The following is a 27,643-nucleotide window of genomic DNA, read 5'->3' as shown; positions in this document are numbered from 1 at the left end:
TTATTAATTCTACAAGATAATGTGAAAATCACCTAAAACTACAGAATGAAGCATTAGCAATAATGATTTCTCAACAGTTGATCAAGGAAAAAGCTACAGTTAACAGTAAAATGAATAAATTCAGCAAAGAACTTTAAAAATATTGGTAATATAACTTATTTTAATACTTTGTACCAAAAACACACTAAGAACCAGAAAAAGCAATTGGTTCCATCGACTAGACAGCACTGGAACTGGTTACACAAAAATTATGGCTACTACTAATGTTTTACTAACAGAGCAAAAGATGTAGTTTCAAAATGGCTCTTAAATAGGCAGTGAGAGGAAGAAACTGATACAAACTGCAAAGAAAAAGTCAGGCTTTGTGTACTTTCAAGGGCAAGGTCAGAGTCTCACATCAATTTTATCCAAAATATACAGACAATGTTCACACATACTCAGTCATACCTGGCCATTCCAAAATCAGATACTTTCACAATGCCTGCTTCATTTACTAGACAATTTCTGGCAGCCTGGAAGACAATGTTGTATATTAGTTACAAAGCTCCACAATAAAAATAGAAATATGTACTGGAGAAACCCTGAGACTATGGCCCCCAGACACCCTTTCAGCTCAGTAATGAGGTCACTCCTGAGGTTTGCCCTTCAGCCAAAGATTGAACAGGCCCATGGAACAAACAAGACTAAAGGGGCACACCAGCCCTGGGGCAGGGACTGGAAGGCAGGAGGGAACAGGAAAGCTGGTAATAAGGGAACCCAGGGTTGAGAAGGGAGAGTGTTGACATGTCGTAGGGTTGTTAATCAATGTCATACAACAATGTGTGTACTGTTTGATGAGAAACTAATTTGTTCTGTAAACCTTGATCTAAAGTACAATAAAAGAGGGAAAAAATAGAAATATGTAACATCTGTTCAGATTCAATTTAATGCGACTCCGTCAACATTTGCAGAGTGTGGAGATGTCATCCTTATAAACTGTTTTGCCCTCTATGGAACCGTTTCCGATGTTCTTTTGAAAGAATGGGTAGAAAGACACGTGAGAAAATCATATTTGTGATAAAGCATTATAAATAGTGGCATAGTAGTTAAGTGCTACGGCTGCTAACCAAAGGGTCGGCAGTTCGAATCTGCCAGGCGCTCCTGGGAAACTCTGTGTGGCGGTTCTACTCTGTACTGTAGGGTCGCTATGAGTCGGAATCGACTCGATGGCACTGGGTGGGTTTTTATAACCATCATACCTATAGATGACTTTTCTATAGAAGAGTCAATCTAATTTTTCCTCCCAGTCCTATTCTTATTAGTTTTCTTATTGATAATGATGAAGTCCTTAATACAGGTTCTTGCTAGGTGAAGTTAACAGCACACAAGGTAAATGGGTGATCAATCTTTTACCCAGTGGCTTTGCTTAGTGATTGGCCATCTCGATTCCAAACAATCCAAAGAACGTGTCATGGAAATATAGTTTAATGTGCCATTTATGATGTTTTCTGTATATTATAACATAATATACTAAATCAGTCAAATACAATTCTGGATTATTTGATTTACTTATTTCTTGCATATTTCTTAAAGTTGTAGGGCTCAAGAAAATAAAGAAAAAAATAGTTTGGTAAAAAGACAAGATATTCTCAGAAGAAGATGTGACAGTTTTAATACCATAACCCATGGGGTAAGATGTGTTTTTCTTCCTGACTGCTCAGAATTTTATTTTCTTTATGTGGCAATTCCACTTAAATGAAGTTCTTTCCTGCTGAATGTATTTTAAGAGCCTCTCCTAAAGTGAGAGTTAATGTCCATTCCCTGGATTGACTCCAACAATTGCTCCACAATGTCTTCACCTGATGGTCAACGGGATTCTTCACCAGTATTTTAAAAGACAGGAGTATCAGAGTCATTCCATTTAGAAACCGACTAAATGTCTCCCTTAAATTTGTAGACCCTGACATTGGGATTATATGTACGAATCCTTAAGTGAAAGATAAGTCCCCATGAAAAACATGACATCTTAAAAATATATGAATAGGACTGTTTCATATTTTCAGAATTTTTAAGACTCAAAATTAGCTCCGAAACATGTGGCCTAAAAAACAGATCCCTGTAGCAAAGCAAAAAAGTGGTCCTGGCGATGATTCCAAATTTCATCAGAAGCAGTCAATGAAGCTTGAAGTTTGGGCGAGAGATAGTTTCCCTCACATCAGCTAAAGACTCTTCCTCATATCCCTCACCTGTTTCCTACACAAATGACTCCTGAACTTCGGCCACCCCCCAGCCCCTAACCAGTTAATACTCAGAAGATGCTGCTGTAGTCACACACACGGGTCCAGAGTCATAATCATTCTGCGTGTTACTGGAAAGCGACACAACTCATCATCATCAAAGCCATTTTCCCTATGTCCACACATTTTGGGTTGAACTTCTTTCTACAGAAAATCTGGAAATGTACTTTGAGTGAACACAGTAGCCACAGGTGAGTTGGCAACACCTGCCACCACTTTGCAAGCCTTAGCAATCACGAAGTATCTTGACAAATTAACTGCTAGGAAATAGCGGGAAGGTGTGGAGCCCGTGGAGTTGAAAAAGGCCTGACTTTGAATCCTAATTCTCTCACTAACCAGTAGTGTAACTGTGAAGAAGCTATTTAATCAGCCTGAGTTTTAATCTCTTCACCTGTAAAATGAGTGTTATATGGACTGAATTGTGTACCCTCCCCGCAAAAGGTATGCTGAAGTCCTAGCACCCATACCTGTGAATATGAGCCTGTTTGGAAATAGGGTCTTTGAAGATGTTATCAGTTAACATGGGGTCATACAAGAGTAAAACAAACAAACAACAAAAAAAAAACCAGTTGCTATCAAGCTGAGTCTGACTCATAGCGGCCCTATAAGACAGAGTACTGCCCCACAGGGTTTCCAAGGAGCAGCTGGTGGATTTCAACTGCTGACCTTTTGATTAGCAGCCAAGATCTTAACCACTAATAGGAAGGGTCCTAATCCTATATGACTGGTGTCCTTATAAAAGAGGAGAAGATACACAGAGACAGAGAAATGAGGGCCATGTGGAGATACATCTACAAGCCACGAATCTCTGGCTGTGACAAGAAGCTAGGAGAGAGACAAGGAACAGATTCACCTGCAGAGCCCTCAGAAGGAATCAAGATGGCCGACCCCTGATTTCAGACTCCTAGTTTCCAGGGTGGAGCCCTGGTGCTGTAATGGTTAAGAGATTGGCTGCTAACCAAAAGGTTGGCAGTTCAAATACACCAGCCACTCTTTGGAAACCCTATGGGGTAGTTCTACTCTGTCCTATAGGGTCGCTATGAGTCAAAATCGACTTGACGGCAATGGGTTTTTGGTTTTTAGTTTCCAGAACTGTGATACAATGAATTTATGTTCTTAGAAGCCACCCAGATTGTGGAATTTTGTTATGGCAGTCCTAAGAAAATAATATAATGGGGATCAGTAAACCTATTATAAAGGCAGCTAATAATAATGACTAAAAATCTTAAGCACCAAGGTGCACTCACTTTACAATGATACATATTGAATGTACAATTTATATTTATGAATAGCTTAATAACACATTAAAATAGTAGCAGAAACTATAAAAAACACTGAACACACGTTTAAAATGGAAATTTTGAATGTAGAAAATATTTGTTCAGTCAACCATGTGTACATTCATTTATTTATCAAATTATTGACCTATGCAACAAATATTTATTGAGAATCTAATTTTCACCACATACCATGTTAGGGGCTAAACAACAATTAACATGTACAGAACATTTACCATAAACCAGGTATGGTGCTATGTAAGTCTGTATATTACCTCATTTAATTCCCATAAGTCTTAGCAAAAAAATTATTATTATTCCTAATCAATAGAGTTTGATACAAGCAAGCTATTTGGGGTATTGTGTGGCTCTGCCCTATTTGGCCTCTACTGTTCAATAATGAATAAGGATTCTTTGCACTCGTGAGAGAAAAAAAAAACCAAACCCACTGCCATCACGTCGATTTCGACTCATAGCGATGCATTACATAAATTTAAAAAGAGTTTTCACCTTCTTTATCCTATGGGCTTTTCAGGATTATCCCTAAGAGGGCAGGTGTCATCATTATTCATATTTTGTAGGTTAAGAAACAGAGGCACAAAAGTCCAAGACACTTAGATCCCCCAGTGTAAGATCTGGACTAAGGAGGCTGCTCATGTCCCTAAAGCCTACTGTGTCATGGGCTGCTAGGTGCCACCCCAACATCCATTTTCTTCTTATAACAGAATTGTGGTCTTTAGCAGCACGTTGCTGCCAGGAATAGAAGGCTATACTTTCGAACCTCAACCTCTCTTTAGGCTAAGAGTGGGCTTGTGACCAAATTCTAGTCAATGAGAGAAAAAGGGAAGTATTATATGAGACTTCTAGGAAGACTCCATAAAATGAAGGGCTACACGCATCTTTCATTCCTGCCATCTTGCTGCAAGACCTTAGATGTGACGGATGAAGCTACCACGCATGACAAGAACAAGGGACAAACCCTACGAATGACAGAAGGGTAAATGTGGGTCCCCATCTACTCTGTGGCATACCCACTCTGAACTATGTCTTTTTTTTCTTCAGTGTTCAGTGTTAAAGGGTACTAATCTTCTACCTGGTTTAAGCCACTGTTGACCTGAGTTTTTCTGTTATGTGCGGCCCAACCCTCCCAGCCTGAGCAGAAAGCTATTGCGATGCTATTACTTGAGAATCTTGCACTGCATTCAACTTCATTGATGCAGATAGGAAACTTCAAGAATTATTCTAAGAACATTTCAACTTATGCATGTCTCAGTTTTTAATTGTTTTAACGAAAACACTTGATATGAATCTATCATAATGATGTCAATATCATAGGTACAAAAATATCAAAAATTGCTTTCACCAAGATATGGTCTATGTAGACAATCACACAAATCTTCGTTTTTCACTGCTTTTGAAAGTGCAAAAAAGAGGAAGGTGCTTAGGTCACAACTTTCAATATGACAAAGAGATGTTTTTTGTCGTCACTGAGCATAATGATAATACTAACTGATGATACACACAGCATGTTTTCTATTTTACAAGCCCCTTTGCCCAATCATATAATTTGTTCCTTAAAACAGTCTTGTGAGCAGAGCAATATTAAAACCCACAATTTACAGAAGCAAAAAGAGTCTAAGAGAGATTAGGTAGCTATCCAAAAACACACCTAGGGAAATCAAGTTTCCTATCGCCAGCTCCTCAACTCTCTATATTATGCTCTCGATCCAGAAACAGCACACCACAGTAGTTACAGTATGGGCTCTAGAGTCAAACTCCCTGGGTTCAAATCCCTGGTCTGCAATTATTTGACCATTGGTAAATAATTTTATCCTACTTGTACCTCAGTTTCCTCATCTGTAAAATGGGAAAAATAATATCTGCTTCCTAGGGTTATGATTATTAAATGAGTTTATATTTGTAAACTACTTAGAACAATGCCTGTTTAAAGTAATTGTTAAATAAATGCTCTACTGCTACTCCAGAAGAAATGGGTCCATACTTCATCAGAAGTTCCCCAAAAACCCACTGCCGTCAAGTTGATTAGGAATTAGTCTAAATAAAGAAGCATCTCCATCACAGTAATTTAGAACCAGTAATAGAAGATTTCCTTTCTGATATTTTCAGGGATTAACATGGTCTCCGTTTTTCCCCAGTGACTCGAGAGATAAAGAAAATGAATCAAAGGGTTTCTCTTACAGTTTCTGCTCGCAGCGTGTGAAGTAGAAAGACCTTGAGATTTAACTAGAGGGTCAGGGTCAACCCTAACTTCCCCATTTATGACCTAAGGCAAGTCGTTTCACTTCCCTGAAGCTAATATTTGATGGCAATACAATCTGCTATGACAAGCTATCTCATGGGATTCTTATGCCGATCAAATGACTAATGAATGGGAATTTGCTTGGAGATATTAACTACATAAATAGGGGATTTAATAAAAATTTTTCCTTTAAAATTATGGGGCACATAAACTTACTAAGTTTAAAAATAAGCATTGTTGAGTAAAAAAAAAAACTTACTATTAATACATCCTAGCTCCTTTGTTGACCCAGTATTACAAAGGAATTCAGCCAGTGAATGGGAAGGCAAGGGGTTTACCAGATCTCTGTGGATGAAGCTGTTCCTCTCCAGGTATTCCATGCCTTCACACACATCCTGACACATGCTCAACAGTATATCTCTGCTAAAATGACCTTGTCTCTGTCGGAGGAAATTCAGAAGGCAGCCCCTTTCCATGAACTCAGCAACGATGTAGATTGGTTTTTGCTGTGTGCAGACACCATAAAGTTGTACTAACTTCGGGTGTGTCAGTTTCCTGCCAGAAAGATATGCAGACATATAGTTACTACAGGAAAAGAAACAAGCAAGTGTATTAGCTGGTGAGGGGCCACTTTTTAATAAAAAAGGGGAACCGGAAAGAAGACAGTAGCTTACATCATCAGTTTAGCTTCTTCTATAAAGTCCTCCTCACACATGGCACCTTCCCTAATAGTTTTGATTGCTACTTTGTATTGGGCCCGCCATTTGCCAAGCCTCACCACTCCAAACAGTCCACTCCCCAGTTCCCTCATAAAGGTCAGCTCTGAAGGGTTAATCTCCCATTTTTCTGTAAGACAGAGGGGAAAAGTGATAACATTTAATAAGGAGAACACGGAGTGAATCAGTAGGGAAAAAAGACAATAGCCAAGCTCAACCTAAAACCTACAGGATTACCAGTGAAACACACAGAACAGACTTGCAACCTGCATCTGAACTACAAAAGGTGGTTTTCCACTGCCTGGGATGATGGTCTCCCATCTAAGCTGTCACAGTATAACCAAGTGAACTGAAGAAGGCAAAAAGATGCCACAGAATAGGCCAATAATAATAGCGCTTAAAAGTTAATGGTACTTTTTTTTAAACAAACACTTCTTCCTTTACCACTCTTTCTTCCACGGTTTGTTTCTTTTTAAATTCCATCAGGTTGGAAAGAATTTATCCAAACCAAACATGCTGCCACTGACTTGATTCCAACTCATGGCTACCCCAGGTGTTACAGAGTAGAACTGTTCCATAGGGTTTTCTGGGCTACAATCTTTACAGAAGCAGATTGCCAGGACTTTTCTTCTGTGGTAACTCTACATGAGTTCGAACCACCAACCTTTCAGTTGTAGTCCAGCGCACTGTTTGCACCACCCCCCAAAAAAAAACACCCAGGGACCTCGGAAATAATTTAACCTACTATTTAAAAACTTTTGCCCAAAGCAACAATCGAGTTGGACGGTTTCTATATTACCTCCATCCTTCCATTCCTGTGAGTAACCAACAAAGATGGTGAGAACCAGGGAGAGTTTGATTTATTTTAGATGTAACATGATAATGCTTAATTTTCACCGACAGTAAGTTTTCTATTGAATTATGAATAATGATGAAAACAGAAAACCTAGGGTTACTACAGCTGTGAGTATACTCATCTAAAAATACTCCATACTATAAATTTATAACAACAGTTCCACTATGTGGGATTCTACACATCTAAATTCATCTTGTGATAATGGATTCTTTTCAAGGAAAATTAGCCAATGCAACTATAAAATAAGAGTTACCATAGCTGAATCCTGCAGTCGTTGGTGCATTCTTGCCTTTTATACTAACTGGGTACCGTAGCCTTGTGACAAGCCCTAGAAAACAAAAAGAATATTGTAGTCGAGCTCATTCTTACTTGCTCTGAATGGTTAAGTGCCAAGCTAGAAACTCATTTAAAAGTTCATTTATTCATTCATGTACTGATCATCTTCTGAGTGCACACACAACACAGAGCTATTAGCAGGGAAGTGAAGAAAAATGTGAGAGAAAAAATTTATGCAGGAAATAGTAGAAAAAAATCTTAAGAATGAAGTTACCTTTTAAACATCTTAAGAATAAAGGTACTATTTGCAGTGCTAGCAAAAAAGAAAAAGGAAGGCAGAAAGGGAGGTAGAGAGGTGGGGAGGCAGAGAGGAGGAAAGCAGAAAGGGAGGTGGAGAGGCTGGGAGGCAGAGAGGAGGAAAGCAGGAAGGGAGGTGGAGAGGTGGGGAGGCAGAGAGGAGGAAAGCAGAAAGGGAGGTAGAGAGGTGGGGAGGCAGAGAGGAGGAAAGCAGATAGGGAGGTGGAGGGGTGGGGAGGCAGAGAGGAGGAAGGCAGAAAGGGGGGATGGAAGGAAGAAGAGGATCCTACTCTCTGAGTTGACAATTGCACATTTTTTTACGGGACATAAGAAAATAATATATCTATGCTTTTATTCAGAAACCCTGGTGGCGTAGTGGTTAAATGCTATGGCTGCTAACCAATAGGTCGGCAGTTCAAATCTGCCAGGTGCTCCTTGGAAACTCTATGGGGCAGTTCTACTCTGTCCTATAGGGTTGCTATGAGTCGGAATCAACTCGACCGGCAGTGGGTTATGCTTTATTCATTCGACAAGACATTTTCTTTTAAATACTGCAATGTTCACTGGGGACCAGGTCTGATCATTTTAAGAACTACCTTATATTTGAAGTAGGTTTTTAACAGCTCACTTACCTGCTGCATTGTGCTTATGATATTCAATAATCTCAGGAATTGAATCAAAAGCATGTTTTTCTGCTAGGTAATACTTCTTAGGAGATGTTGTTGTTTCCTTTATATGATAATGTCTGAAACCTGATAAACCTTCTCTATAACAAAAAAAACAAAATGTGTCAGAACTAAAAAAAAAAAAAGTCTCAGAACTAAATTGGAATAACGTAACTTCATTCTTGGGATGTTTTCTACCTATGGCCCCTTTTATTCCCTGCATACATTTTCTTTCTCCCCACGTTCTTAACTTCGCTTTTCATGTTAACAGGTGGACATTTTTGGAGAGGTCACTGATAACATACTTGGCTCCTTAAAGAGAATATTTCTAACTCCAGCATCAATTGAACATCTTAAAATAGATCAGCTGCTACTGCTTTTTGTTCCTGCTGTTGTAAACATGGACATGTCTAGAGCAGCTACACCACTAAAAGTGAATAAATTAAACTTAGAAAAGTACAAATTTCATTTTAGATATCTTTGTAGGACACAGGTCTTCTCCAGCCATCTTTTGCTAAAAAAAACCCTTTCAAGATAACTCCGCGCTGCTCTTAATGATAAAGCTTAAACTCCTTACAGTGGACAGGACCTGACCTCTTTCTACCTCTCCTGGTTCTCCCTCCTCCCTTGACTCTGCCCCTCCCACTCCAGACTGCACTATGCTCATTTCAGTTCCTCAAACTCACCACGTCTTCTCTTACATCTGGGCCTTTGCACCAGCAGTTTCTTGGGTCAGAAACTCTCTCCCCTCCCTCCAACTCTTGCTGCCTCACTTGTCAGGTTTCAGCTTGGGCGTCACTTAGGAAACCTTTTGGGACTAACTCAGAAGTGTCTGGGCTATGTAAGCACTCCCACACCCCAGCACTGTCGCCCTACCATACATAACACTCACATGGTACTGTGTCTGCCTATTTGCTTGTCAGCAGCCCCTATAAGCTATCTGAGGTCAGGTCTGTGTCACCTTTGCTCACTGCGGTATTCTTAGCACTTAGCAGAGTGCACAATAATTATTTGTGAAACATTACTAAAGTTTCTACAGTCTTTCTCAAGAACATATATATACAAAATTATGGGGGAAATATTGAAAATATGCATACAGAAAAATAGTATGCTGTTGTTGTTTTGTGTGGTGTGCAGTCAAGTCAATCCCGACTCATAGTGACCCTATAAGACAGAGTAGAACTGCCCTATAGACTTTCCAAGGAGCGCTGGTGGATCTGAACTGCCGACCTTTTGAATAGCAGCCATGGCTCTTAACCACTGCGCAATTAGGACTCAGAAAAATAGTATAGACTTTAGAAATCAAGATCAGCTTTTCTTTTTTAATGCTGAAATGCAGCATAATTTTTTTTAATTATGTTTGTACCCATACAAACTCTATAGAAAGTTCGTACAAAAATTCTAAACTGAAAAAACAGAGCAGGACTACTTACCCTCCAAATTTTGTATAAAGGGAGACAGTGTACATGCCTGGCTGACTGGAGTCTCTTACCATAAAACCACCTTCTTTATCCTAAAATCCAAGTATAAGAAATCGTTTTCACTCCAGTAACAAATATTAATATCCAGAAGATTCTAGAACTCAATCTTACAATTTTACAGTTATTCTCCTTTGCTGGAAAATCTGCTTTGGCGCAGTACAATTTACCAATAGGGCTTCTGGGTTCTCCAATTCACCTGACTTTCTACCAGTCTTCACATTAATGGGCCATGAGATTAGTTAAAGAAACCACACTCCCAGTTCCTCGCCATCACAAATCCTCGCACACACTCATGTGAGACATTTCAACAAATATAACCTTTAAGGACGCTCCCAGAACCAACAGACAAGATTTTACAATTCTCCTAGGTCCTGGACATGTGGGAAAACAGTTACTGAAAGATATACTTCTTAATGATTGGGTTTTATTTTATAAATTTCTCATATTTGTTACAAGCTTTGAAACTTTTCTCCATATTGTTTCCATCCTTGAAGTATTTTTCCTGCAAATATCTCAGTGCTCTTTATAAGAACGTATTTAAAAATCCTTAATCCCCTTGAAAGTCAATGTTTACTTTCACTCTTTCTAAAAGAAGAGATGGAGGCACAAATAACTTATGCAGATAAAATCAGAAAGTGGAAACAATACTATATAATTAGAGGATAATTTCCCATTAGGTTCCAAACTGAAGATCAAGAAATAGCAGCCACAAACCTCAAATGCCTCTCTACCAAAAGCAACATGAGCAGTCTGTGGCATTTAAATTGCTCTCTTCCATGGAGCCTCTGGGTAAGTTTGAAGCACCAACCTTTCTGTTACTAGTCAAGAGCAAACTGTTTGTGCCACCCAGGGACCTTAAAAAGGATAATACTATTTATTGAGAATTTACTCTGCTTACAGATAAGTAAATGGGGGCACAGAAAGGTTAGATAGCTTGACCCAGATCATAGACAGGCAAAGCCAAGATTTGTACCCAGGCCTCTCATTGCAGGTTCCACCAGGGAGGCAGGAATCCTGTGGGAAGTGGGCATAGTTATATGCAACTTGAATTAAGCAAATTCAACCTATTCTTGCTTTCTTTATGTAAACTACAGAAAAAACAGCTCAACAAAATCTTGACTGGTGGCAATAAGCAGGAGATAAAATGAGAAAGTGTGCTTCAAAAGATTGGGAACTATTACTAAGTGGAATAATTAGATTATAAATGCAGAGAATTTTAGAGACCCCCTTCTAATCCAACCTCCTTATCTTACAGATGTGGAAACTGGACTAGAAAGTTATAGCTAAACTCAGGTCTCCTACTCAGTCCAGTGCTGTTTCCTCTATACCACATTTTAGCCTTTAGTTTTACTTCTTTTTAAAGTATAAGAATTTCAGCACATTTATTTCTAAAGGCAATTAAATATTTTATTAAAACTTCATTTATAAAAACAGAGCAAACTAAAAACAACCAAACCTGTTGCCACTGAGTTGATTCTGACTCATAGTGACCCCATAGGACACAGTGGAACTGCTCCAACAGAGGGGAGCACCACCTCTTTTTCCCATGGAGTATCTGGTGGGTTCCAACAGCCGACCTTTCGGTTAGCAACCGAGCGCTTTAACTACTGTGTCACCCAAACCGAACCCACAGCCCTTGGGTCGATGAGCAGAACTACCCCATAGGGTGTCCAAGGAGCAGATAGTGGATTCAAACTGCCAACCTTTTGGCTAGCAGCTGTAACTCTTAGCCACTATGCCACCAGGGCTCCTAAAAAAAGATACCACATAATGTTAATATAAATTACTGAAAACAAACAACATCGTTGAATATACATACAACACCAGAAAGAGAAATGAAGTCCTGATAACTGCTATGACATGGATAAAGCTTGAAAACACTATGTTGAGTGAAATAAGTCAGACACCGGACAAATACTGCATGATCCACTTAAATGAAATATTCAAAACAGGCAAAGGCATAGAGACCAAAGGATATCAGTAGTTACTGGGGGTGGGCAGGAGGGCAAGATGGGGAAGTATTCCTTGAGGGCTACTGAGTTTCTGTTAAGGGCAATGAAGAACTTTGGAAACACGTAGTGGTGATGCTTGTACAATATGATGAACATAAATAATGTCACTAAATTGTACACATAAAAATGGCTGAAATGACAAGTGTTTTGTTATACATATTTTACCACAATTAAAAAAAATTTTTTTTCAAGCAAAAAAGGAAAAACAAATTTAAGTACTTGATAGGTGCCCTGGTGGCAAAGTGGTTAAGAGCTACGGCTACTAACCATAAGGTCAGCATTTCGAATCCACCAGCCACTCCTTGGAGACCTTAAGGGACAGTTCTACTCTGTCCTAGAGAGTCTCTATGAGTTGGAATCGACTCAATGGCAACAGGAAAATCAAGGTAGCAAATGATAAATCAGTAGGGAAGAGAATATAGAGAAAAAATCACCCGTTATAGAAATCATACCCATAGCCACTTTTAAATGACTAAAAACAAACAAAAAATCCACAACTCTACTGATGTGATAGTTATTTCTTTTTTTTAGGCTTTAAAAATAGAGGTAGATAGAACTACTCAATAGGGAATAATTAAAATCAATTTGTGCTGAAACCAAACCCAGGAAACAAACACTTACTTCACTTCTGAGCAGTTGCTCTGCCTTGCTTCTATTCATATTTCTGCAATACCACCTAAATAGAAAAAGTTACATTTAAGGCCTTGGATTTTTAAAATATATATATATATTTTTAAGATTAATAAAGTAATATTCCTTATCAATAGCAAATACAATAAACAAGAACAAGATATCATTCATAATTTAAAAGAAAATCAGCTGCAAGTAACATTTCGATGTATTTAATTCCAGACTTTTTTTTCTACCCTGTTTTTAGGAAAACACACATACACACTTTCTCTCAATTTTTTTACTAAAGTGAGATCAAAACTATACTTGCTATATCATAACCTGAATTTTTCATGTAACAGTATATGATGGACATCTTTGAAAATCAATATGGTTCTATGTATGTCATTGTATGGATGTGTCATAATTATTTAGGCTATTCTTCATTGTTCCACATAAAAATCCTTTCCAATTTTCCACTGTTATAATTATAGCAAAAATGAATTTTACTCCACAGACTCAAATATGTAGGAAATGTCACTTTACATTATTGCCTTTAATTCAAATTAAACCTTATCCCAAGACTCTACACTACCAGTGGTGGAAAATTCAAATGTTCACAGGGCCCAAGCCAGTTTCGATAACATTTGACGCCTCAGGGTCTATGACCATCGTGAAGAGTCCTTTGGCCACTAAAAAGCATCTTTAAAAAAAAAAAAAAAAACTAAGAAAAAGTTCAAAACTGAAGGCCAAACAAAGTAGTCTAAGGGCATGTTCTCTTGACCTGTCTGCTCACAAATTCATGGAGAGATTGTGCTGGGGGAAGCATGATGGTGATGGCGGGGGGCTGGTGCCCCTGAGAATGAGGTGCAAGACGGGCAGTATCACGAGAAAGATTGGCCAAAGGCCAAAAAGGGACACAGATCTACAGATGCTTGGGATTATGGCACAAGGTGGTGGCAGGACCTGGTGGAAGGCAAGGAGAGGCTGCTTGGCCATGGCAGAGTCCTACAGTTGAGCCTTGGGTGACCACAAGGCCTCGGGAAGTGCTGGAAACCAGCAAGCCTCGAAGACCCAGGAGACATGCTCTTATGTTTTGCTCTGTTTCTTTGACACTTAGGACTTGCATGAAACTCAATGGGGGAGCCTCAATAATGACCTGAGGTGAACTCTGCTGTCACACCAGTAAGATGCGAAGGAGTCCACATGACAGGAGCAGAGGAATGCTACTGCACAGATGCCAGCCCATATACCTTTTTCTCACAACCTGTCATACAAATGCTTCAACTAGAGGTTAACTCCTGTTGGTGAAGGAAATACCTGACGAAGAATAACTGCCCAGAAATATGTAGGTTGTCAAACCATTCCCAGTTATCAAACCCTAATGTGAATTTGTTTTTCACATTGGCTAGTCAACCTCAAAACATTCCAGGGGAATAAGACATCATAAACCCGTTGACACATTGCCGTTGAGTCGATTCTGACTCATAGTGACCCTAAAGGACAGAGTGGAACTGCCCCATAGGGTTTCCAAGGATCACCTGGTGGATTCGAACTGCCGACCTTTGGTTAGCAGCCATAGCTCTTAACCACTACGCCACCAGGGTTTCCTAAGACATCATAGAGGTATCTGAATAGAGAGAAATAGGAGGTTTAGGGGCACTCAGTACTTTTTGGAAAGACCATATCCTGGCTAAACTTCTTGGGAAGGATGAGTGAGGTTAAATTGTGAAAAGAAGACCATATGTTTAAGTGAAGGAAAAATATAAAACCACCAGCCTGCCACTATAAATCTTAACCTGTTCTCTAATTTTGCACCACCCATGTCACCCTTTCAAAGACTTTATCCTAGACTTTTTTCTGTTTTAAGGGCCCTATAGTTCTGTCACCTTTCTTTAGCATCTTTCCACCAAGAATACCCTCTTATTGACCATCACAATGCACCCATGTTTTTCCTGAAGCAGTTCCTCCTCTGATCCTCTCTTCCCCAAATGGGTAACTGGGTGTGGAGGTCAGAGCTAGTTATCAATAGCCCTGGGAGCCTTGAACCTGGCAACAGGGATTCCAGAGCAGTGGACAGTCTGCTCCCTGGGACTCCTCTTAGGTCCAAGTAAACAATGGAAGAACTATTGACTCAACAACTGGTAGAAGGCTTTTTTTTTTTTTTTTAATAGCCCTGGGGACATCTAAGATGTGTTACAGAATGGGCTGTGGCAAAAACCACAACAAAAACACGGAGTGGGAGGACAGTAGATGAGAGGAATTTTTGCCTGCCTTTTGCTTCTACTTTCTCTTCCAGCTAGGCATGGCATGATGTCATGTGGAATCCCTGACCTCTGGACAGAGGGTCAAGGGGACTGCCACCTGGGGTTCACACTCAGTGCAAGTCCAGTTAGACAAGCAAAGGAGAAGAGTCCCTCAGAGGAGAGAAAATCTCCAAGTTATGATATATCCAAAAACTCGTGGCAATGAATCATAAACTTCCTTCTCTAAAATCCGTATTTGAAATCCTGTGAGTCATAAAGGGAGTTCTCAGATTTGGATAAGGATTATCTCATTTCCAATTTCCTCCCCCCCAAATGATCACTTAGTTCTCAGTCATACTGATTTAAAATTAAGCCCAAGTTTTCAACTCTTAGCATCTTCCCTAATTCTAAAGATATTGCTATATTTTCCTAAAACTTATTTAAGAGAAAAAAAAAATACTATTTTATTGACATATTTTTAAAACAATAAAATTGGGCAGTGTTTCAGTCTGTGGTACATAGGGTCACTATGAGTCAAAACTGACTCAACAGCACCTAACTACAAAACAATAGAGTGTTGTGACTTTTTGAACTTACTAATACTTTTCTAGATTTTAAGGTACACTCACGTTATATAAAGTTGACATGGACAGATGAAAGATTTTTTCGTTGGTTTTCTTTTTTAAGGAAATGAGTAAAGCATCAATACGTTACCTTGCAATGACCACAAAAGACTGTTTGGTATACATGAACCTTGCATTAAAATCTGGCCACACACTGCTAGTGGGCATATAAATAGGGCACCTTTCTGGAAAGCAATTTGGCAATATGCATCGGTTCATTAAAAACAAGCAAACAAACAACAACAACAAAAACCCTTCCCCTTGAGTTTACTCTGACCCATGATGACACCACGTGTTTCACAGAACTGTGCTCCGCAGTGTTTTCAATGGCTGAGTTTTTGTAATGAGATTACCAGGCCTTTCTTCTATGGTGCTTCTATCTGGACTTGAACCTCCAATCTTTTGATTAGCAGCTGAGAGCATTAATCATTTGCATCACCCAGTAACTCTGCGTATGTCATACATATATAAAAAAGCTCATCATACCCTTAGGCCTAATGCTTAGATTTTAGAGACCTAGTTTAAGAAAATAAACAGGAAGAGGTTATTCCAGTCATTTTTATATAATAAAGATACCTGAAACAACCTAATGCCACCCCAACAGGGAAATGATTAAATTATTGGGCATCCATCCGACTCGCTTAGGAACTGACTCGACAGCACCTAATAACAACAACGTGTGCCATATGCCTGGTTGTATATCCAAGGTCTGATACATGCTGAGATCTCTGTAATCATTTCATGTATTTATGACTGAATGGCAAGGAATGCAGCTATGGAAATATTTTGAAAGGATATTTAATGGCAAGAGAAAATACTTACACTCATGATATACCATTAAATGACAACAGTAAGATGTCAAATAATATATACAACATGATTCCATTGTTTTTAAACAACAGTAAAAAGATTGAAAGGAAACACTAATGTCAACAGTGGTCACCTCTGGTTGACTAATGAATAATTTTTTCTTATTTACATTTTTCTATATTTTCAAGTTTTTTTAAAAAAGCAATAATCATATATTTTTATTACATTCTGAAAAAGAAACAACAAAACATGGTTTCTTTCAAAGTCCACTCTGGGATATTATATTCCAGTTTCTTGGGTGAATGAACCTGTTCTGTCAAATCAATCCTGGCTAATAGCGACCCTGTAGGACAGAGTAGAAGTGTCCCATAGCGTTTCCAGGGCTGTAACCTTTGCGGAAGCAGATTGCCACATCTTTCTCCTGAGGTGTGGCTTATGGGTTCGAACTGCTCAGTGCTAATGCAGCTGAGCACTTTAACCACTGTACCAGCAGGGCTCCCCTAGTGAATGAATAAATGATTTTATTTCAAAAATCAAGTAAGCTGTGTGTGTTAGATTCTCTGCCACAACCATTGTTTACAATCAGTTTGATTGCATCTGCCTGTGTAACTCCATTCACATGTAGTACCTTCAGGTAAACTGTATCATAGAAACTAATTCTCACATTCTGTTACCACACGAGGCAGCTGAGCTAAGGGATATGTTGGCAACACCTTTTAAAGACAACGAAAAGTGTTCATTGATCTTCAAAATGCCTTAGTAATTAGGAAAATGAAAACATTTTCTGGCTTTCCACATTCACAAGATAAACATTTACTTACTCATATTGATCTAAGTTGTTTGATTTCTTTCCTGTTACATAATTACTTGGGATATAGCCTTCACTTCTAGAAATAAAAAAAAATACTTTAGGTAAACTCTGAAATTACTGAGAGGTTGTTAAAAGGAACAAAGATTAGTGCTTTCTTTAGATAATTAAACCATAATCTTTCCTAAAGTTTATATATATAACATGAGCTGACTTTCTATTCTGTATACATACAGAATTTCATAGTTTACAAAGTACTTCCACATTTGATCCTCACAAAAATTCTGAGGTAGGGAGGCCATTACTGTACCCATTTTCTGGTGAGGAAACTAAGGCTTAGGAAAATTAAGGGACTTTCCCATGGTCTCAAGGCTATCAAGCAACAGATCCAGGACTTGAACTTTAGACTTGTGAGGAGGTCCAGAGCTCTTCCCAATGTTCCATGAGGATCCTTCAGAAGTCACAGTTTCAAATCTCTTGGGGTATGACCCAAGAATTTGCCTTTTTAAGAAGCAAGAGCAATATCATGTGGGGAGCTTGCTTGTTAAAAAGGCAAATTCTTAGGTCATACCCCAAGAGATTTGAATTGAGAAGGTCTATTTTATGATAGGCCCAAGGAATCTGAAATTTTACCCCTAGTTACTGGTATAAACACTAAAGCTTAAGAATCACTCTTGTGTTGGTAGAAGCCATGATTTTCAGCATAAAGAGAAAAGAGATACATGTATAAAGTCAAAGAATAGAGTAAAAATCTTAAAATCTTAAATTTGAATTTGAAGTTTTAGGAGGAACTCATAATATATACAAATTCATACATACATGTAGGTATAAAAAAAAAGTATACATGTGTGCATATATGTAGCACTGTTGCACTGAGAAATGCCTAGAAGCAATGACGGTCCAGTGGAGATTAGAATCCTAACACCCCAACTGTTGTCTCTAAATACCATTTCTGACTGAAAGGAGACAACACTCCTTGGAGAAATGGCAGACTGAAGTTTTGGCAGGGAAAAAGATAAGAAAAACCATTTTATTAAGCCAGAAAGCAAGAAGCTAAGAAAGATTAATGGAGTCTTCAGCTTAAACGGGCTCCCACTGGTCTAAGATGAGACAACTCAAGCAAAAAGAACAATAACTGCAATGACTTGAAACAAACAAAATATATAAGCATCCATAATAACAATAACATTAAAAAAAAAATTACTGGTTACCACCGTTATCACCAGAGGAAGCTCAATCACCAACTCATTATTCTGAAAATTGTTCAAAGGAAATAAACAAGCATTTATCTTGACTTTCCTGTATGAACTAAATGAACTGGTTAATGAGGCAGTTCTTCTTTACAGAAGTTAATAAATGTGGATGGAATGCTAGGATTAGGAAATCACCATTTTGCAACCCGTGATGAAGTAATGGAGCCTTGGTTGCCCAGTGGTTAAGACTTTGGCTGCTAACCAAAAGGTCATCAGTTCAAATCTACCAGCCACACCTTGGAAACTTTATGGGGCAATTCTACTCTGTCCTACAGGGTCACTATGAGTCGGAATAAACTCGATGGCAATAGGTAATAAAGGTAGGAAATGAAGTAATGGATCTAAGCAACAATTATCAATGGATGCCAAAATTATTAGGCGAAATGTGAATGAAGAACTTTATGATGGAAGAACAAGGCTGACATCTGAACCACTGATCAATCTTAGCATCATTAAAAGTGGGAAAACCAGAGATCACCTTCAACTATGATCAAGCCTCTAGATCTAATTGCTAGTTTACAGGAAATTGAGGCATATCAAATAACACTATGAGGAAACAATCAATTAATCTAGATTGTGGCTCATTCTCAAGGGCAAATGGCCTGGTTTCATCAACAAATAAATAGTATGAAACAAAAAGTGGGGAGGGTAATGTTGTAGAATAAAAAAGACATGATACATATCAACAAAAATGCAACGTGTAGATCTTGTTCGAATTCTGATTTGAACAAAATAACTGTAAAAATGCACAATAGAGCTAATAGGGGAAGCTGGAATTAGATTAGTACCATCCTTAGACCTGGGTAAGAGAGGCCCCTTCCCTGACCCCACTCTTCAGAGAGTTCTGCTAAGTTAAGGAGATGTGCCCACCCAAAGCCCTTATTCCCACCACTCCTTCTAGACCATTGTCTGGGTAACTGGGACCTCACAGAATTCCTTGCCCATTTCCAAGGCCTAGGTGGGCCTTTCCCCTGGGTCTATCTGCTGGAGAGCAAACTGTGCTGGCTGTGTGTGCTTTCTTCCACCCCAGGCCCGAGGGGCGGCCACGGTAGGGGATTGATTTGCATGCAGTGTGGGCAGTCTTTGGAGTTACAAGCTGGGAGATGAACACAGCGCATGTGAGGTAGAGCCCAGGACAGAAAGGAAGAGAGAAAGGAGGCAGCACAGGGGCAGTTCACGCTCTGCGAATTCTGGCATTGAACCCTAAATTCAAACCTTGCCTTCCTCATCATTATGAAAGTGTATTTGTTAAGTTGGAGAATAAAATATATTTTATTTACCAGTTTTCCAGCTTAATTTATAACTTCTAAATATTTAGGTGTATGATATATGGATTTCATTTGTACTCTCCTCCCGGGCCTGAGGTTAGGGGAAAGTCTACAGACAACTTTAAAAAAAAAAATGTTAGACATGATAATGATGTGGCAGTGGGTTTTTTAAAAAAAAAAAAAAAACAGAAATGACATGATGACTAGGATAGCAAATCTAGGGGAAAAACTTGGGAGAGGTTGATAAATCAAGGCTGGTAAAATATTGGTAATTTTTAAAGTCTCATGATTGGGACAAGGAGCTCCATTATATGCTCATCTGCTTTTGTGTGTGTTTGAAAATTTCTATACTGAAAAAATAAGTATTTTATAGCATCTGGCAAACACAAGCAGTAACAACCTTCTTGTAAGCATAGAACAGCGTTAAGAGTTCCCAAGAAGCAAGCAGAAAAGAAGGACCCTGGGTAACCCAGAGGCCTCCACTGCTTCTCAAGAAGAGCAATGAAGAATGGAGAGTTGGAATTGGGGATGAGGCAAGACAGCAGGCTGGAGGATCGGGGTGGCGGGTGCACTCTGACCGGAACAAAAAGTCATCCCGGTATTATCCATGGAAACTCAAAATATACCCGGGATTATATTTCAGAGGTAAGCACTCCCATTTCCATTGAATCAATTCTGACTCATACTGACCCTACAGGACAGAGCAGAAGTGCCCCATAGAGTTTCCAAGGAGCACCTGTTGGATTTGAATCGCCAACCCTTTGGTTAGCAGCCATACCACTTAACCACTACGCCACCAAGCACAGGACATAGTTTTCTTTAAAAAGCCTAAAAGACACTTACTCCTATGTTTACCCACATTTACTCATATATTTACCCATAATAAGGTTGAGAAGACGCACTGTTTCCTCTAAATCTTAAATTCTTTCCTGGTTTCGGTTTAATTCTGTGTTATCTCTAGCTATTATATAAATAATGCTTGCTATTTAATTCCTTGCATGTATACGTATGTCTATTTTATATACATATAAACATAAATTATGGATTTACAATTATATATTTATATAGTTTATAATTAAAAATTATATATAGTTACAATACATATCTCCTAAGAAGAAAATTAAGAAAGACTATTTCTTAGAAAAACTTAAGGTCACTTACCGTATTTTTATGCAAATGGCGTGTGCACTATGTCCGAACTGTTTCACTTAATTTCATCATTCTGAGCGTTATATATGTGAGTGAGTTATTTACATGGGCACGTTATTTGTGAAAAATGTATTTATATCGCGGTGGGGGGATGGCAGGAAGGGGACGACATAAAACTGAATTTCCTCCAAGGTCAAAATAATAAAACAAAACATATAATAGATGAGGAAGATACCAGTGTAATGTATTCTAACTTAGGGAAAGATACGATTGATCAGTTTACGTGTACTGAGTGACCACTAAGATACATTGTGTGACTGCAAAGTAATAATATCCACTTTGATTTACAGCCAGCTGATCTACTCTCATGATTGTACAGCTCATCCTCTTCTCACTCAACACTAAACTCCCACCAACGCACTGCGTGTCATATACACGCAGAGACAGAAACAGAGAGAATACTTACCCATATTTATCTCTTGCTCTCCACCAATGAACATCATTCTTTTCTAATATAATATACTCTTGGCCTCTCTCTAATCTGAGATCATGTGCTTCTGTCGCCTGGAAATCATACATTGCTATAACTACTTCTTCACTATTATCTTCTTCTTCAGGAGGAATTGGTGGGGGAGGCCTTCGCTAAAGAAAAAGAAAATAATGTTTGATGGTACAGTCTTCTGTATTTCACTGGGTATGAAGCAAAATACTAAAAGATTCGGAGCTCTGGTGGCACAGCGGTTAAGAGCTATGGTGTGCTACAGCTGCTAACCAAAAGGTCGGCAGTTTGAATCTACTAGCCACTCCTTAGAAACCCTATGGAGCAGTTCTACTCTGTCCTACAGGGTCACTATGAGTACGAACAGACTGGACGGCAATGGGTTTGGTTTTGTTTTTTTTTTTATAGAACAAAGCAGAAGCCTCAAATCTACCTAATATAATCTGGTATCCCCTCCCATGAGTTTGAAAATGTTGATGCTATTAGATCTCTCATGGTTTTCACAATATAGAGGATGAGCAAAAGCTGTCGTTAAATACTAAAAGGCTTTTGCTTAGTGTCAGAGAGTTTTTCAGGAAGAGGAGCAGGTGATGATGAGAGCAAAAGCCAAGAGGAATACAAGTAGACCAACCATGCAAATAGTCTACATTAGAGAAAAACTCACAACGGAGTCTTTTATCAGGTCTCTTCTCACTCAAAAGAATTTGCACATCTTCGTGCTACTATAAGGAGCCCTGGTGGTGCCATGGTTAACCACTCAGATGCTAACCAAAAGGTTGGAGGTTCTAACCCACCAGCTGCTCCGCAGGACAAAGATGTGGCAGTCTGCTTCTGTAAAGATTACAGCCTTGGAAACCCTGTGGGGCAGTTCTACTCTGTCCTATAGGGTCGCTGTGAGTTCAAATCAACTCGATGGCAGTGGCTTTGGCTTTTTGGTTCGTGCCTACTATAAGCAAGGCATACTGCTTAGTTCCTAACACATTTTTTTCTCACATATCCTTAATACCCACCCCACGAAGTAGAGTTCTATAATTTCCATTTTTCAGTTGAGAAAAGAATGGTTTAAGTAACCCACCCAAAGTCACTCTTACCAGACTCAGGTCAGGTGCTATCTGGGTCCAAAGTGGATGTTTTTCCCACCCTACCTCCCTCCTCAAAGGCATTAAATTACTGAAGTCATTCCTTTGTCATAATACTGAGGTCTCAAGCTTGAAACATTCCTTTAAGGTTCCACGCTTCTTATATAACTTTTTCAGCCAAAATGCAAGGCCCCCATTGATAATTTATGATACAATTAAATTAATATTATTTGATACCAAGAAAAAAATCAAAGAAGCCATAGTCCATCTACTTCTGATGTTAAATATGATCCTGGGGGACACAGCTGTTAAAATGAATGAATACAAACATGCTCAATAAACTACAAATGCTTCCAAAAGTTCAAGCCCTCCTACCTTCTTTGTTTGCGGTGCTGGAGGTAGTGCTTTTCTTATACCTGAAAATGACAACAACAGAAAACAGGTCAAAAATGCTGTCTACCAACACTCAACAAAAATAAAATAATGGCAGTTATAAGTAAAAGTTAGAATAAACACAAAGATGACAGGCCCACTCTCACGCTCTCATTCTGGTGCTTTTAGCTTGTTTCACTCTCCTAGAATAGAATTAATCACTCTGTCTTTCATAGCTTAATCACTCTTTTATAGCTGATTTATATTTCTATTTTCCTGAATAGACTGTACAGGATTAGGGATCATGTTTTCTTCTTTGTGTCTCCCACCACTGCAGAAACTAGACACTCAACAATTCATGCCGAATCAACAATAAATAGTAAAAATGAAAGAGAACACCGAGAAGGATGAAGAAGTTTTGGCGGTCTGCCCTTTCCTCCTATGGTCTACAGTACTAGAGTTCTGGCGGTTATACGCACCCAGCTAAAAATAAAGACTTTATTTCCCAGCTAGATGTGGCCATGGGACCAAATTCTAATTAAAGGGCTCTGGTTGGCAGTTCGAATCTACTAGGCGCTCCTTGGAAACTCTATGGGGCAGTTCTACTCTCTCCTATAGGGTCGCTGTGAGTCGGAATCAACTTGACAGCAGTGGGGTTTTTTTTTTGTCTGTTTTTTGGTGCAAAGTAGTATGTGCCATTTTTAAATCTTGCCCTTAAAAGTCTTCCCCTGGGCACCCTCGACCACTTTCCCCCTTCTTGCTGCAGGTTGAGACAGCTAGAACTGGAGCAGACCCTGTGATCCGTTTGCACAGCTACCCCTATCAGCCCTGGACCATTCGCCACCACTGGGTTATTACATGACACTGAAATACATTTTCTCGAGTTCCTTTTTGCAGCAAGTTAGACTTTACACATACTAACACTAAGGTTTAAGAAAATGTAAAAAATGGGAAACAATAACAGCCTTGGAAACATGTGCCTTCCTTTTAATGTGCTAAACTAATGTTAGGCTATCCCAAAAGAGGAAACCCTGGTAGCATAGTGGTTAAGAGCTATGGCTGCTAACCAAAAGGTGGCAGTTCAAATCCACCATGCTCCCTAGAAACCGTATGGGGCAGTTCTACTTTGTCCTATAGGGTCGCTACAAGCCAGCATTGACTCAACGGCAATGGGTAATCCCAAGAGATCAGGGTGCCAGGACTCATAGACTTCAGGACTGGATGGACCAGGAAAGTCATCTGGCCTCATCTCATGCACGATGGAGCATCCCTGCTAATGGCTGTTCTGCTCGGATCCAGAAATTTTATCACACAGATCTGATTGACACAGTGAGCATCCTATACCGTGACAGCGAGAAAAAAGAAGTACAGTATATCCAGTTATTATTGTTTTTCGCTGCCATCGAACTGGCTTCTGACTCATGCACAACTGGGATCTGATCATTGTGAGCCATATGGTTTCCACTGGCTGATTTTTTTTTTTTTTTTACTGGTGCTTTAAGTGAAAGTTTAAATCAAGTCAGTGTCTCTCACAAAAATTTATATATACCTTGTTATGTACTCCTAGTTGCTCTCCCGCTGAGACAGCACACTCCTCCTCTCCACCCTGTATTCCCCATGTCCATTCAGCCAGCTCCTGTCCCTCTCTGCCTTCTCATCTCCCCTCCATCATTGGCTGATTTTTTAGAAGTAGGTTGCCAGGCCTTTATTCCTAGGCTATCAGCCTGGAAGCTTCGCTGAAACCTGTTTAACATCATAACAACACACAAGCCTCCACTGACAGACAGGTGGTGGCTGTACTTGAGGTGCATTGGCTAGGAATATAACCTGAGTCTCCGCACGGAAGACAAAAATTCTACCACTGCCCCCATACAATCATTATTATGGGTATTTTAGAGTACTAGCAATTTTGAATCTCTGTGTGTTTTTAGATTATACCAAAGTGCCACTTTCATTTCCAAAATTTGTAAGGGACTTAAGTGTCAAAATTAAGCCTAGATAGTCTTATTCATCAAAACATTGTAGAGGTACCATTCTGCTACCTTACTGCCCTGAAAGACCGTGAAACCACTGCTAAAATCCATATCACTATGCCCCAGCAGAATAAATCCTATTGAGATCGTAGATGTGTTGTTGAATGATGCACATTGTTTCTAGCTATACATCTGGGAAGTTTATTTGTTGAAGAAAACATAAACATTAATGTTAAGAAAAGCACTAATGATATCACATTGGGCTCACACTTTTAATAGATCCATTTTTAGCAGGCTTAAGTGTTGTAATAAAAGCTACCCGAAACAGAACTTTTGATTCCAAGACATGGTCCCATTGCTAACTAAATATAATTATTCTGAGAAAATACACCAACCCTACATTTCCACTGTGCTAGAAAGCATGCAAAAAAATATTTTACAATTTATTTCCTAACTTTCTAATTACTTGGTAAACCAATCATGCCACTTTCTCACCATCCAGGTAATAGAGACCTTCTGAGCACATAATTATAGAAGAAAATGAATACTTACTGCTCTCCAAAAGATTGTATTTCTCACATCCAGGTGCTAGTTTTTCAGTTTGTCTGCAACACTGATAACTTCCGTCTGTCCAAAATTTAGGATGATATTTAATCATAATATTATTGTTGTTCTTTATTTCTGTAATTCACAGGCACAATAACGATTAGCGGAACAATGCAGACTATACAAAATGTGTTGTAAAACAGTTAATCATGATTTGTTCCTCCAATACCACGTTTCTTACGAGAACCTCTCACCACAGCACGCTATTCAGCGTTCAGAAAGTCACCTGGTTCTCATTCACCTCCTTTTTTGGTGAAGCCTCCTTGTTAACAGATGTAACTGCTGCTGGACCATGATGGAAAAATGCAAAAGCCAGCTTACCACTATTTTTTTCCACCACAGGAGACGTGATGGGGTTTGTGCAGAACAAATCACCCATTTAAGCATTTTACACATAAGCCAGTCCACCCATACCATCGACTTCTTGATCAAATGTTGACTGTACAAGCAATTTCTTAGGAAATACCAAATCCTGTTGGTCATAAAAGCCCAGAGCTTTGTCACCTTCAAATATATGACATGTAAAACGAAAGCAGAGTTTTCTTAGAAATGATATAAATGTCTCTAGAAGAAACCAGGTTTTTAAAAGGGAAGTTATCTTCAGGATGCTGGTATCACTTTCAGTAAGAGAAAGTCCTTGGAGCAGCACTTATTGAAGATTAAAAGACTATAAATGTTAACGGGTATATTTTTTGTATTTCTGTTCACCATAACTATGTTATATATTAAGATTGTATACAGATTAATATTTCGTTATATGATTTTTTACCTTCTTTTAGCTTCTTCACCCACCGGTCCCTGCTTTGTGCACTGGGTGCAAAAATGTAAAGTGTGTTAGCATCATAGACAACCTAGGATAAAACAACAGATGGAACTGGTGAGAAATACATAGACACAGCATGTCTGTCTAGCACCAAGTTCCTGATACCATAGGCACTCAATAAATGCTTCTTGAAAGACAGAATAAAAGTCAATCACTTCAGACTCAAGTAACCTACATTGTTTTCTTACAAAAGCGTTATCTATTTCTTCCATTTCCACATTCAGGTGTGAGATACACACGTTGCAAAGGATTGTGTTTTTATAGAAAAAAAAATATATACACATCAGCCAGGATGCTTCATTAGTCTCTCAGTATTTCTTATAAACCTTAGATAAACTTGGTATGACAGGGAATATTCTAATCTAGTATTTTTCAAAATAATATTTTAGATAAATGGACTACACTTTCAGCATCACTCCTTTTGCCACAATAAATAATTGTAGTAGCTAACATTACTAAATAAATCTTGAGGAGTTGATGCATCTGAACTGTGGTGTTGGCAAAGTATACTAAATATACTGTGGACTGCCAAAAGAAAGAACAAATTAGCATTAGAAGAGATACAAACAGAATGCTCCTTAGAAGCAAGGATAGAGAAACTTTGACTTGCTTACTTTGGTACATCATCAGGAAAGACCAATCACTAGAAAAGGGCAACATGTTCTGTAAAGTAGACAGCCAGTGAAAATGAGGGAACCCCTCAGTGAGGTGGATTAACACAATAGCTGCAAAATGAACTCAAATATACCAATGATCATAAAGATGACACAGGATGGGATAACGTTTCATTCTGTTAATACATAAAGTCACCAGGAGTCAGAGCTGACTTGATGGCAAACAACAACAATTTCATTAAATACTCACTATCCCAGCTCTGGAAACCCTGGTGGTGCAGTGGTTAAGTGCTATGGCTGCTAACCAAAAGGTCTGCAGTTCGAATCCGCCAGGCGCTCCTTGGAAACTCTACAGGGCAGTCCTACTCTGTCCTATAGGGTCGCTATGAGTCGGAATCGACTTGACGGCACTGGGTTGGGTTTGGTTTTGGATCCCAGCTCTATGCTATGTGCTTTAAAGGCATTAACTTAATTAATCCTACCATCATGGTATTGCTATCTCCCTATAACAGATGAGGAAACTAATACCTATCCACAGGCCCTCCACTCTTGGGTAATTCCAGGAGATACCATTCACATAGAATGTGCTGCAATGGCGCCTATAATGCTGTGTTATCTAACCTGCCCTCTTCATTTGGCTGGCAATCCAGAAAGCCAGGATTCTGACTTCAGAGCCCACACTATTAAACATATTGCCACTTTCAGAGGTAATGTCTGGTAGACAATTAAACATAGTCTTACTTTTAATATTTTTAATGTTAATAATAAAATTAAGGAAACCACCCAAGAATTTCG

The 27,643-nt window shown here is 38.9% G+C and overlaps 1 protein-coding gene across 2 annotated transcripts in view; it reads right to left on the bottom strand.

Moving 5' to 3' along the window:
• Positions 1-27,643, bottom strand: part of TEC (tec protein tyrosine kinase) — a 153,328-nt gene that overhangs the window by 11,636 nt on the left and 114,049 nt on the right. The window contains exons 4-15 of one of the 2 annotated variants that reach the window (XM_049886301.1): positions 26,181-26,262; positions 25,358-25,486; positions 22,836-22,876; positions 21,349-21,524; positions 17,226-17,291; positions 12,738-12,792; positions 10,057-10,136; positions 8,591-8,724; positions 7,639-7,713; positions 6,488-6,659; positions 6,152-6,368; positions 448-512 (exon numbers count right to left, since the gene is read on the bottom strand). In XM_049886301.1, the coding sequence (XP_049742258.1) occupies positions 448-512; positions 6,152-6,368; positions 6,488-6,659; positions 7,639-7,713; positions 8,591-8,724; positions 10,057-10,136; positions 12,738-12,792; positions 17,226-17,291; positions 21,349-21,524; positions 22,836-22,876; positions 25,358-25,486; positions 26,181-26,262 (1,292 nt within the window). The remainder of the gene's footprint in view (positions 1-447; positions 513-6,151; positions 6,369-6,487; positions 6,660-7,638; positions 7,714-8,590; positions 8,725-10,056; positions 10,137-12,737; positions 12,793-17,225; positions 17,292-21,348; positions 21,525-22,835; positions 22,877-25,357; positions 25,487-26,180; positions 26,263-27,643) is intronic. The other variant, XM_049886302.1, reaches the window with a different exon arrangement.

Source organism: Elephas maximus, chromosome 5 (genome assembly GCF_024166365.1).
Source record: "Elephas maximus indicus isolate mEleMax1 chromosome 5, mEleMax1 primary haplotype, whole genome shotgun sequence".
NCBI classification, from domain to species: Eukaryota; Metazoa; Chordata; class Mammalia; order Proboscidea; family Elephantidae; genus Elephas; species Elephas maximus.
The sequence above is the reverse complement of the archived record's forward strand: the minus strand, read 5'-3'. Positions and strand labels throughout refer to the sequence as shown.